At 38.1% G+C, this 13,867-nt stretch overlaps 1 protein-coding gene across 11 annotated transcripts in view; it reads left to right on the top strand.

Annotated features, from left to right (window-relative positions):
* Nucleotides 1–13,867, top strand: part of c2cd5 (C2 calcium dependent domain containing 5) — a 53,221-nt gene that overhangs the window by 11,730 nt on the left and 27,624 nt on the right. For 5 of the 11 annotated variants that reach the window (XM_067420017.1, XM_067420024.1, XM_067420023.1 and 2 more), the window contains 2 exons: nucleotides 617–705; nucleotides 2,337–2,445. In XM_067420017.1, coding sequence (XP_067276118.1) covers nucleotides 617–705; nucleotides 2,337–2,445 — 198 coding nt within the window. Of the gene's footprint in view, nucleotides 1–616; nucleotides 706–819; nucleotides 859–2,336; nucleotides 2,446–10,481; nucleotides 10,536–13,867 lie in introns of all 11 variants that reach the window. The other 6 variants (XM_067420014.1, XM_067420015.1, XM_067420018.1 and 3 more) reach the window with 2 other exon arrangements.

The following is a 13,867-nucleotide window of genomic DNA, read 5'->3' on the forward strand; positions in this document are numbered from 1 at the left end:
AACTGTTTGTTAGTGTATTTTTGATCAAACAAATGTAGCTTTGGTGATCATAAAAGACTTCTTTCAAAAATCATATCGACCCCAAACTTGAACGGTAGTGTATATTATTCATTTTTGCATGCACATAATTTCTTTATTCAGGTATTCTGGTGAAGCTTTTATATATAAAATTAGGTTACTATTTTAAAAAGGTTATATTTGCTCCACAACTATTGGCACATTCCTGTATGCATGTTCTTTTCCTACTTTAACGACTGTGCAAGAGCTAAATAAATGGCTCTTTTCGGTTTCCTTTCTCTTTACAATGATCTGTATCATGTAGCGGCAATGAGTAATTTCAATTGAACATGCAGATATAAACGATTAATTTGTTTACATAGCACAAATTTAGAATAATATAACTAGAATTGTTAATTTGTTAATTACTAAAAACTAAAATATAAACATGCAATTTTCACTTATATGAGATTATTCTTCTGCATGTAATCTGTCATAGGCACAGACAAGGTACATGTTTGTGAGTGCATTGTAACATTATTTATTTGGTTGTTTAGAAGGGAAGTATCGCTTGGTATCTTTCATTTCCCCTGAATTTCGCTCTCTTCTCAACCAACAGGAATGGGAAGTGGTGGCAGCGCAGGGAAGGAGGCGGGGCCTCTTAAAGCTCTTCTGAGGCAGCAGACCCAATCAGCACTAGAGCAGAGAGTAAGACAAAGCTAATATATTCACATGTATTTATACATTCACAGTCATGCACAAAACACTGGCAATTATCAGAATTCTGTTTCTCCGCCCTATCGCTCTCTCACTGGATTCCAGGGTGTTTCATCATCCTCTGAAGCATTTGTTAGGACAGGGGTATGTCTGGAGAGGGCATGCCGAATGTTTCTGGTTGTAGAATCTTTGTTTTTCTTGTTTCCCAAACTCCTCCCTGTTTGAGAACCTTGAGCTGGAAGATCTGCATCTCTTCTACTGTCCTATTGAGTTCATTATCAAACCAATGACACATCCGTATTGTGACTATTGGTTTGGGCGTTATGTGGTAATGCACCCACTGACATGGAGAATGTTCTAGAACCTTTGACAGGTGCTAGGAAGCTCTCATGTTTACCTGTACGTCTTTTGCTGTTATCTCTGATTTTGGTCTAGGGTTAAAATGTCTTGTGAAATAATGAAATTATGATTAATGTAAATGAAGAGCCAGAGTTCTTGAAGCCTCCGTCTTCACACTTGTATATAGATGAGAATGAACTGCTGGTAACAATTTTGTTCAGGCTTTTAAACAGGACTCCTTGAATATTTTTTGTATTTCAGTCCCTCCAGGTTTTTAGCGATTTCCGCGATCGCTGAATACAACGCAAAATCAGCAAAAAAACGTTTTATTTGAACAGGGACAGTGCACAATTAAACATTAACCCTGTATGTAACAAGGAGAGATGCATTGCACCGGGTTTTAGCAAGCTGCTATTTTCCACGCGTTGTCCATGGGTAGGATGATAAAACATACTATAAATTGACAATTACTAAATTCACAGTTGTGCAAAATATCAAATACAAAGTTATGAATACACACATTTCCATGTCGTTAAAACAATTTACCCCCCTCTCACCACCTTTTATAAAAAAATTCTCACACACACACACACACACACACACACACACACACACACACACACACACACACACACACACACACACACACACACACACACACACACACACACACACACACACACACACACACAAAGGAGGAGCAGTAGCATTATGAATGATTTTAAACAATAAGCATATATTTGAGTGAATTATTAGATTATTATTGTTATGAATGACTATTGTACATCTAACATAATGCATAATATGGTAAATGTGGTTTCCTAATAAATAAAAAAAACATTGCAAACTTTTCGCACATTTCTGGAATTGACCACTGTCATTTTGATTGCAAAAATCACTACAAAAAAAATATCACAAAATCCTGGAGGGACTGGTTGCCTGGTAATTTAAATAAATATAAGGGCCTCCATATGCGTTTATGTGCATCTAAGCTGAGGAACACTTTTTAAACCACTTGCATCTACTCAAAGTCCTGATGTATTGCACTCTGCAAAGTTGTTAACCAGTAAAATAGTCTAAAGTGTCTGAATTTCTGTATCTGCATGAGTGTTGTGTTGCGATATGCTAAATATTGACAATATAATGGCACGACCCAGAGGTTTCGATTTCTGTGAAGATCTCCGTACAGAAGGTCACCCGTCTTCATGACATTTGCTAAAATGCCAGTGGGTCACCTGTGTCCATTCTGTATGACCCCTGCATCACCGTTCTGTGTGTTTCAGGAATACCCTTTCTTCACGTTGACCTCCTTCCCTCCTGGATTTCTCCTTCACTTGGGGGGTGTGGTCAGTGCACGCTCAGTAAAGCTTCTGGATCGAATCCACAACCCAGGTAAGATGGCTCGTATTACACAAGCACAAAGATAAATAAACACCTGCAACACACCAAATATATGATGCGTTAACAATTTCAAACAACAAAACTTAACTGTAGTACTAGGGCTGGGTTGAGCATATTGATTTCTATAGATTAGCCAATATTGATGCTTCAATCCCCAAGTATCAATCTTTTTAGTCTATGCTGTTATCAGTTTATAAGTGAACAAATCTTCTCTAAACATTATTTGTAGCGCACCTCCAATCCAATAAATCACAATATGCTTTGTGTATAAAAGAAAATCTTGGTTTTTAAATTCAGTCAGTTTTCTTACAAAATTCAAACCGCTTTGGTGCTCTTTAATGTGGCGCGACAGATTGCCGTATCCGCCTCTGTTTAAGGGAAGTGGCTGTGCCGCAAACACAGAAGGTATGTTGAAAGATACAGTGCAACTCACTGTAATGTCTCGTGTAATCACTCAGTGTTTCAGCAGCAGAAAGGCGTCTATAAAACAACAAACTGTATGTGTCATAATGTTGCATTTTCCTCAGAGAAGACATTCAATGTCCATAGTTTGTTAGTCAGGTAGTATATACGCTAATTATATACACTATTACATATTCATTATATATTTACTTAACCTATTCTTTAATATTTATCATTTAAATGCTTACATTTCAAAAAACGATTTTGAGTAGAATAGGAACAATTTTATAATTAAAAAGTCATTATGAGGTTTTTATTAAAAAACTGCCTTATTTGCAATTTAAATGTTTGTATACAAATCAGTTAATCATTTTAACCTTTAATATTAGTTTACCGACTGACAGGGTTCCCTGTATAGTTCACATCATTAGTTGAGAGAGATACTTCCTTCTACCTGTTTTGTAGCCAAATACATTTATATAAATTGAAGTTAGATGGAGTTTAGAATTGAATCACAAGCTTGTGAATCGAAATTTAATTGTGAAATTTGTGTCAGTACCCAGCCCTAGTAAGAACACAGACTAAATCAGCAGGTGTATTCATGAGGCAGTTTGAAAGTATGCATGTTGTGCACAAGGCTTTTGTTGTATTTACAATTTTAGTTCCTTGTACAGTATATGTTCTGCATCACATGCACCATTTCTTGGCCTTAATGTTTGTCCTCTCCATCAGAGCCTGAATTTCGTTTCTGGGGGGAATTAGGTGACCCTTAGGTGACTCTTATTGTATAATGTAAAATAACACTGTATAGTCTTAACTGTAAAAAGTAAATAAAGATTATTCCTTAATTAAAGTTACAAAAGTTATTCAGTCAAAAGCAGCTAAGGATTTTCTCTGCCTTTTGTTGTTTGATTAACTTTAATGACATCGACAGAAGCAAGTTTATTAGCTTACTGTCACTCAAATTCACAGATGCAATGTACTGTTAAATGCTTTCTTTATGTTCACTTGAAGGGTGAGTTCACCCAAAACTAATTCTGTCAATAATTATTTACCCTAATATCGTTCCACACCCGTAAGACCTTCATCTTCGGAACACAGTTTTAGATATTTTATATTTAGTCCGAGAGCATTCTTTTCCTCCATTTCTTTTCCGAATGTATTTACGGTATTAAACTGTCCAAGTCCGGAAAAGGAAAAAAAACATCATCAAAGTAGTCCATATGTGACATCAGTTAGTTAGTTAGAATCTCTTGAAGCATCGAAAATACATTTTGGTCCAAAAATAACAAAAACTATGACTTTATTCAGCATTGTCTTCTCTTCCGTATTTGTTTTCAATCCGCAAACAAAGATTCGAACGGTCATGAATCAGCGGATCGATTCAGAATTCCGAATCATGAATCAATGCGCTGATTCATAACCGGTCAAATCATTGTTTGCAGATTAGAAAAGTTTAAAATCAATTAAATGTTTAAATTGGCAAGATGTGATGTGGATAAGTAACAACTATCAACTATCCTGAAATACCAGGGAAAATCTTGTATCGTAGCTTGCAGCTCGGTTGTAGTGCAGACGTGATGATCTGATGTGAAGCTGCTTGCCTGACATAAGATACATGGAGAGAGAGTGAGTGGGAGAGAGATGATGCTGAAATGTTGAATCTCTCAAAATTACTGATTTGATCTGATAGTCAGTGTGGATTGGTTTACTCGCCTAACCCACGTTATTGTGAATAAATGTAATAAAATCCTGTGCCGAAATTCAGGCCCGTTCCAGCATATGATGCTCTATTATTCTTCTTTGCTTATAGAAGATTTTGAGACATCCATTTTCCCTAAACATTATTTTTGCTTATTGCATTTTTACTTTATTAGCACATGCACAAAAAGTTACTTTTTGTAAACCTGCATATCCCTTTTATTATCTGTACTAACATTGAGTTATAGGGGATGTAAATATTGGCATTGATGCAATTCAAAATTTTAAATATTGCTTTGTTTTAAATATTGCTAATGTTTTAATAGGAAGGTTCTGGCAAGCTTCTCTGCATTCTCATGGGGACTTTAATTACAGCTGTAGAAAACTCAAATGCTAATTTAATTTACAGTGGTGTACCACCATTTGTTGGTCTTTCCATAGAGTTTGTAGTGCAACTCCAGTGCATACTTATAAATTAGACCAAAATAATACTTTTTTATTCATTGAGCGTTCAGGGCTCTAGACTGCGACCAAAACGGTAGCAAATCCAATACTTTTTTGATAATGTGCGGGTAAAAATTTCACACGGTCGCATTGGTGGGATAATTGGTGGGTCACATTTGGCTGCCGCTGAGCCAGATGGACACAGTTGATGACAACTGTTCAGTTTTTTCAACCAAATAAGGTTTATTTTACATTTCACATATTTAAATAAACAAGTAGTAGCAAAAAAATGTATAGCAAAAATACTTTCATGTATTTTTGAGAATCGGAATATCAGGTAGTTGATGACAGTCAGGAAGTTAGGGAATATTTTGAATAAAAAAGGAAAACCTAAATAAAAGTCATACAGTGCTATTGTAGCTGCAGTGTGTCCTATATTTAGTAATGTTTTCTTTTAAATTTATGCTTGTTGAAAGCAATGTTCAGATAAAAATATTTAGCAAATATCAAGCTTCAGTCACGTCAATCTTTACATCAATGCCAAACCAGCATATATAATTCAGGAGAACGATTCATCAACATGCAAGGTCATTATGTTTAATATAAAAAAAAGGTTGCGACCAAATTGTAAGTCCAACTGAGAAAGTTAGTCGCACCAGAGCGACCAGTGAGAAGAATGAGTCTAGAGCCCTGTGCATTGCATAAAAAAATTTGAATTCTTGTTAAGGTGAATTTTTACATCCCTTTTGCCTGATTCTTATATATTTCCATTTTATCGACCCATCATTTTATTTTTATTACATAATTCTTATTCCTTGCCCATCCTAACACACTATCCTCAGTATTAGCCTCGTTTCCACCAAAATTACCCAGAACAATTTGTCACAACTTTTTTTTTTCCTTCTTTTTTTGTCCTCACACCTGCTGCTGTCTACATTTCCATCGCGGTCTAAAGTACCCCGAAGATTAGTGCAGTGATGTAGGACTGCGTGCGTTGACTTTACAGTTCCCACTGGATTTAATCCTTTACAAATAAATGTAATAAATACTGAACCTCGTCGTCGGCCTGTCATATTTTTTAAACTTCATTATTGATCCGAAAAGCAATCAACTCTTACTGCACGCACCACAACAGACTTTTAAAAATAGTGCTTAAAATAAAATGCTGCATTGAGTCGACCAATCAAAATGCTGCGGGAACTCAACCAATCAGCATGTTCAGCGCCCAAGTCCCACCCCCGAAAGTTCCTGAACTTTGAAAAATACTACCTCCCAAGCAGGGCTGTTTTGAGGTGGAAATATTTACATAGAGCTTAATTTAGACTCTGTTCCCTGCGGTCGAAACACACGAGTAGCGCCCCAAAGTAGAGCCCTGCGCGGGACTGTTTTCTTCATCCTGCTCCCGCCGAATTTCTGACCATTACCCCCCGCACCGGCAACGTATGTGTTACACTCCCGCAATATGTATAGCCCCGTTTCCACCAAAATTACCCGGAACAATTTGTACCAGGAACTTTTTTACAGGAACTTTTCTCCCCCCCAGACCTGCAGCTGTCTGCGTTTCGACCGCGATAAAGTTCCGAGAAGATTAGGCAAATTAGTCCGGTGATAGGACTGCACGCGACTGCTCCTCCAAATCAGTGAAGGACATGTAATCATTTTTAAGTGTACCGATTGAAAGGACTGTTTACATGAGACGTTATCTAAACCGATCTGATGTTTACATGTGATGACTTTCAATCGCAATCATTTTGTCACATGCAGTTTGTCTGCCGCATCAAAAATGTCGCCGCTGTTGTTTTCTCCAGCAGCTGAATGTGTTTACTGTAGCCATAGCAACTCTTAACGGCCACCAGGACTAATACAGTATTATTTATATCTATTTGTTGTAAAGTGTAATAATCATCCCAGAGAAAAAAATCTTCTGTCAGGCGCAGTTAAAGTAAAAACTGCCCGGGGCAATATACGTTGTGTCATTACTCCAACATTATCTTCATAACTCACGAAATAAAAAGTTTACCCCTCAGAAAAATGTACTTTCCTCTCTTGTCAACATGAGCGCGGCGCGCGCCGTCACGTCATGTAAGGACACACACTTAAAAGTAATCGGTCAGGTCGTTTACATGGTGAAAACAAATTAATAACGAGTATGGAAGAGATTCAAGCTGTGCTGCTTTTGCTGGTTATGTATAGGTTTACGAGGTAATTAACAACGACAGAAAAGAGCACTAATATGCAGATTCAGCAGCATGCAGCATATTCAGAAAGCTTGTAAAGCTAGATTTAAAATGACAATATATTATTATCAGCTATTACGGACATTGAACGTGAGATGGCTGAGACGACCGCGCGCCACCAGACAGAGAGCAAGACTGATATATTTATTGAACGCAGAACGAACCTCGCAAAAGACTTTTAAAAATGCCTGTTGAACTTAAAAATGCTGCGTGAGCTCAACCAATCAGCATGTTCAGCGCCCAAGTCCCGCCCTCGAAAGTTCCTGAACTTTGAAAAAGTACTACCTCGCCAGCAGGGCCGTTTGGAGGGGGAAATATTTACCCGGAACTTCATTTATACCCTGGTTCCTGCGGTCTAAACACACGAAGTACCACCCAAAGTTCCTAGTTCCTGGGTAAAGTTCCTGTGGTGGAAACGGGGCATAAGTCCGCACCCGCAAAACGCTGAGTATTTATTCCCGCACAATAATAGAGATGCATTGATTTTGTGTCTTCTCCCATCCTGCAGGAAAAAAAACCACGTAGGCCTATTTGTATTGATATTATTAAAGAGATTCATGGGGTTGTTTGTTTCGTTTCCCTGGCCTGCATGTTAAAAAAAAAAGACAAAACACACAATACCTTCAAAAACTTTGCACATAAAAATAGACTGCTTTGCAAAAAAAAAATAAAAAAAAAAAAAAAAATATATATATATATATATATATATATATATATATATATATATATATATAATATACATATACAAATGATAAACTAGGCTACATGAAACTTTGACCGGGGAGAACAGAGCAGGTGTGTCGTCTCTGGGGCTGCACGTTTTCAAGTTTTTCATTAACCGTTAACCGATGCCCTTATGATGAGATGCGCTCCAGTTTACGAGCAATGCGAGTGGCCGCGAGGGCGCCTGCATGATTAGGGCATGTAGTAAAATATGCAGCCGAGAATGATTCCCACAGCGTTTGACTCGTGCGGCTGAGCCTCTCCCGGCAGAGTTCAAGCATCTGTGGACTCGTTCCTTCAGCTCTAGCCATCTTGCTTTCAGTCCGCGATTAGCTTCTTTTGTTTTCTTCATTACAGTTAAAGTAACGTCTGCTTTTCGCTAGTCCCTCACAAGTTTCTCACTTCAAACTTTCTTTCTTCTGATCCGTTATGCACAGCGCGCACGGCTCCCACTCTGCTTCTGCCCCAATGCGACTTATAGTCCAGTGCGACTTGTTATTTTCCTCTTCATGACGCATTTTTTTGACTGATGCGACTTATACTCCGGAGCGACTTATAGCCTGAAAAATGCGGTAAGCACGGCATTGCAGTACTTACATTTTGCCCCGTCACTCTCAATTTTAAAGTGCTCCCACCACGCTCTACTTTTCTTTGCCCGCTTAGAAACTAAGCTGGTCATGACTTCTTCTTGTGTATACAAATGTCTGGGAGCGCTCTGGCGGTCTCTATTGGTGCAAAAATATATTACAACTAAATTCAAAGCACGTCATTGACGCCACTTAACCGAGCAAAATGTTTCACTCGGTTACGCAATTTTAACGGTTAATCGGTTAACCATGGACACCCCTAGTCGCCTCAACCCAGACGTGCCGGATTTGTGCCCATTGTAGATGAGTATTTTTGCACATTTGTCACAATAAACAAAGTCCTGCTCCTTTCCATCTTTATCACAAACAATTGAGAAACTTCTCCAAATGTCAGACTTTCCTTGCTTAGCTTTTGTGCTGTAAATACCTCGTTGGAGGTTCTTTTCTACATCATCTATTGACATCTCCATCATGGCGCTAGGCAACCTCCCTATCCCGCGGTGTTTTTTTAGCCGCCCATTCCCGTCCGCAGCAAAATTCAAACCTCCCGCTCCCTCGAGATTTGCGTTGGGTCCCGCGGGACCCGGCGGAACTCAATCTCAATGCAGCCCTCTACCCCAAAGTCCCTAGTACCTGGGGAAAGTCCCTGCGGTGGAAACGCGGCTCATGACTCATAACTGTTGTCACCTTTTGTGAAGCTGCCCAGTGATCTCTAATTGCATTTGTTTAAAACTCTAATTGCATGCATTTAACTCTTTCCCAACCAGTGTAAAAAAAATTTGCCATTATTTTCACAATTTTCATGGCCCCCAGAATATTTTGTTGTATGAATATCTGAGAATGAAAGGGAAAAGACAGAACAAGAAGAGAAATAACAGAGCCTCTGCTTTTAAACAAAAAAATTAAACATGGTTTTATTTGAGCTTCATGCATTCTTCTTTTTTTATCAATAATTGAATGGGGTTTTCTTCCTAAAAAAATGACTTTTATATATGGATCTGCTTACATAAGTTATCGCTCATTTCTGCATCTTCTTCACCTGTGTTTTGATCAGGAGATTCAGTTCTCTTTCAGAAGATAAACAATAGCATCCCTACTGCATAATAGTGAAAACAAGGAAAGGCGGAAATTTCTGTCAATGGCAGGGAAAGTGTTAAGCTTCAAGCTAACCAAGCTGAGTCATTACCTACTAATTTACATTGTATATGCTGATGTGTTTCCAAATAAGGTATCACACAGAAAAGCTGTTATTTTGTTAATGGAGTGTAATTAAAGGCAGTAAACTGTAATTAAGCTCTAGAGTGCAGAGGCTTTTTTTTTTTTTTTACTTTCTTAATTATAATGTAAAGAGGACTGCAAACACACACAAACACCTATTATTTGCATTTAACAGTATACAAAGGAAATGCATCTACAACTAGATCTACATCAGTGTATGAAAGTGTGTGTGAGTGTGTGTGTGTGCATTAATTTAAGCATGGTTTGGTTGAAAGAGCAGCTCATGTAGTTTTTATTGTAGATGTGCTGGTTTAGAGCCTCTAACGTAGTGCTGCTGCATGCTTTCTCTCTCTCTCTCTCTCTCTCTCTCTCTCTCTCTCTCTCTCTCTCTCTCTCTCTCTCTCTCTCTCTCTCTCTCTCTCTCTCTCTCCCCTCCTTCACCTCTTCTTCCCTTATTCTCTTTCTCTCAGACCTCTGTATTCTTCCTCTGTCCATCTCTTCTCTCTTGCTCTCATTCTCGTGGTCACCCTTTCAGATAACTCTCGTCTGACTTTGCAGTTCCTGTGGAGTGGTGTTGTCCAGTGTTGTGTTCTTGTTTGTAGTTAGTGTTTGGTTTTCTTTTTCTTTTCTACTCTCTCTCTCTCTCTCTCTCTCTCTTTCTCTCTTTTTCTCTCCACTCCTTTAACCGATCTACTAATGTGGCGATTTGGCTCAGCCTTGGGTAACACCAGATCATACAAACTGCTAGACTGGAATAGTTTCACTGCAGGTACTACCTACCCTCAATCCTGCTTTACACACACTCACGCACATGCGCACACACACACTTATACGCAGCCCCTGGCAGCTCAGCATTTACACACTTCTAATGATTGAATACATATTTTCAAGTTCTATGTAGTATTGCATTTTAAATATTTTTAGTAAATAATACAGTGATAATGCTTAAAGTGATAGTTTACCCAGTAATAAAAAATCTGTAATTTATTTACTCACCCTTATGTTTTCCAAACCCATATTATTTGTCGAAAGCTTATTTATTAAGGTTACATGGGTCAAAAATTAGACATATTTTATTTAGTTTCTTTTTGTGGTGAGGATAATACAAAATTTTGCAGGGCAAGTCAAAATTAGTCTTAACACGGTCTTAAATGTGCCAGTAGAATTTTTTTTTTGTCGAGCCCTGCGTCTTCATCTCCGTTATCACGATGTCACAACATAGAACAAAAACATAGCTCTGATCATGCTGTCCTCCGTCCTCCAGTTGTTGACGTTGTTGAATGTCATGCTTGAATGACGTTGCTGTCTCTCAGCCTATGTCACTTCAGAGATCCTACTGCTGGTGCGAATGCAATCAGGAAAATGGCTCTAGGGGACAATTTAGTTCTCGGTGAAGTGCCTTGGTGGCTAGTATCTTTAATCCTTACTAAAGTTACAAAAGCTTTTCAGTCAAGAGCTATGAGTGTTTTTTTTTACACCTTACTTATTTGATTAACGTTAAAACAGGCAGCAGCAGGAATATAAGGCTGCTGTTGCTTTAAGACCTAATGCACAGATCTAATATACTTTTGCATTGTTTATCAATGGAAACACATGCTAATGAAGTCTTTAACCATTGCGCTTGCGTTTCTTGCAGCATCTCGCACATGACTCTTCATTCTAAAAACATGGTGCTCAAGTTAAAAGACGTTTTAAAAATCTTTCTGCAGTGTTTCTTCTGCTGAAGCTAAATCTTCTGCAGTGTTTTATTTGATGTAAATATGTCCGTACAAGTGAAATCCCGATCTTTCTGGGCACGGTTTGGATCAAACCGTGTGCTGCATGCACAAAACTTCTCAAACAGCGATTACTGAATTGAGTTCTCTTTCGCGTCTTCTTGCGCTCGAATATTTAAATTGATGAAGCTGGCAAATGATAAACTTTCGTGACGATGTAGCACTGGCCTGATCGGGCAAGTGACGGTTCCTTCTAGAGTTTAGATTCTCTGCCCGAGCCCGAGCCCCGAACGGGTCGGGTCGAGATTTCCCCTTGATCGAGCGTTTGTTTTTTTAATCATTAGCCTACTTTACTAGTCTAATTGGGTGGGCAGAAAGCCATGCTATAATCAGAAATTATATATATTTTTAACAAAGTAAGAACTAATACAGCAACTAAGAAACAAATGTGTAGGCTACAAAGTTGCACAAGTCAGGATTAGTGTAAAAATGCGTGTTAAACTCACAGCTCGTGCAGTGATGGAGCGCAGCATTCTAAACAGAAACGCTCTGTGCTAAGAGCTGCTCGCGTGAACACTGCACTTTGCTTAATTAAATATCTTCGAATCTTTTCGTTTAAAAGCGGACATTTCAAGCTTTCTATACGCATATTTCTCATGTCTATGAGGCAAGTAGCCTGCTGAGTTTCGGTTTATTTATGAGACGCGCGCTCCAGTTCATGAGCAATGAAAGCGATCACTCCCACGACTTTGTCACGATTATAGTCTGGTATTTGCTTTTTATTTATTAAATCCAGGCAATTGGCCGAAGAAACCTTTTTTAAAATTAAGATACAATTTAAACAAATGCTTTCTACTAAACAAAACTTAATATTAAACTAAATAACCACCAAAATCATTTCTGACCCACTCGCATCTTTTCACTTATCATAATCAGATAAAATGTAAAAATAATATTATAATATTTAAACATAAATATTAAGGAAAAAACACACTGTTTAATGGCTACAACAAAGTAAGCTACAGATAAATGTCTGAGCTGGATTTGAGCAAACATCAGTTTACCGGTGAGCGGTTCATGAGCGCGCACCTGCAGATTATTGAGCGGAGTCAAGTCAACTTTATTTATATCGCGCTTTTACAATGACGATTGTTTCAAAGCAGCTTCAAAGTGTTAAACAGGACAATACTGCAACAAAAATTAATTCAGCTGTACAGTCGCTGTGCAGAAAACATGAGTCTCACCAGTCCGCTTTGCTGCGCTTTGCTCATTACAGGCTCATTCTCATGGTCGGGTTTAAATTGGGCTTGGGCTCATAATTACAGTTAATGTGTCGGGCCGGGCCGGGCCGGGCTCGGACACAGCGTGCACGGGCTCGGGTTGGGTCGATCTTGATTTTTTGAGCCCGATCTAACCTCTAGTTCCTTCTACTATCCTGAGTGTCACTCGCATCGTTCAGTGCTTCCACCAAGACAGTAGATTTTTATTTATTTTATTTATTTATTCCATGGAATGCAAAAGAAGATTTTAGGAAATTCATAAAGGTTTTGAACAACATAAGGGAAAATAAATTACACTTTAAAGTTAGGTGAACCTTTCCTTTTAATACATGTTGAAAATTTGTATTCCATACATATTCACAATAAATTTTTGCTCATTGATTTTTTTCAAGAGTGATTACAAATACATAAAAAAAATTGTAAAAAGAATAATTTATGTACATCTTCTAGTCCTTACACAGCAAATTTTACATATACAAAGACTCACACATATAAACTAATGCTTTTTCTCAGTAGTGAGTGTTGCATGAGCTGCCATGTGCTGTGCTTCTGAATGAACATGTCAGGCAGCTGTTGCATGCTTTAGCTGGATGCGTGGCTGTTCTCTGCTCTGGCCGATCATTTCTTGATCTGCTCTGACTGCGCTTCACCTGCCCCTTTACCCAGCGTCCCCTGATCACGACCACTTGATCTACCAATTCAGAGAAGTGGACTTAGGCAATGTTCTACTTTCAGTCATGAATTGTCTCATGACTTCTGTGTGCTTGGCAGTGCAGGTTCCTCTGTGGTCATTGTTGCTTCCCAGTACTAAAGCAAAAAGGATTCATACATTATGGATTATGATTGTGTCAGCTGATATCACATGTGTTCTGATGGTATTGATTTGTAGTTATTGTCTGGGTTCGTACTTGTCGGCAGGGGATTTTAAAAAAATAATAATATAATTTAATTATAATTATAATTTAAAATATTATAATTTATAATAATATAATTTAAGGCATATTTATTGGCCTGTAGGTTTTATCTGCCATTGGCAGGGGTGGCAAATAGTTATTTTTGAGCTTTGGCAGGTGCACTTTTTCAATGATTTTTAAATACCGTAGTCG

Source organism: Pseudorasbora parva, chromosome 16 (genome assembly GCF_024679245.1).
Source record: "Pseudorasbora parva isolate DD20220531a chromosome 16, ASM2467924v1, whole genome shotgun sequence".
Lineage (NCBI taxonomy): Eukaryota > Metazoa > Chordata > Actinopteri > Cypriniformes > Gobionidae > Pseudorasbora > Pseudorasbora parva.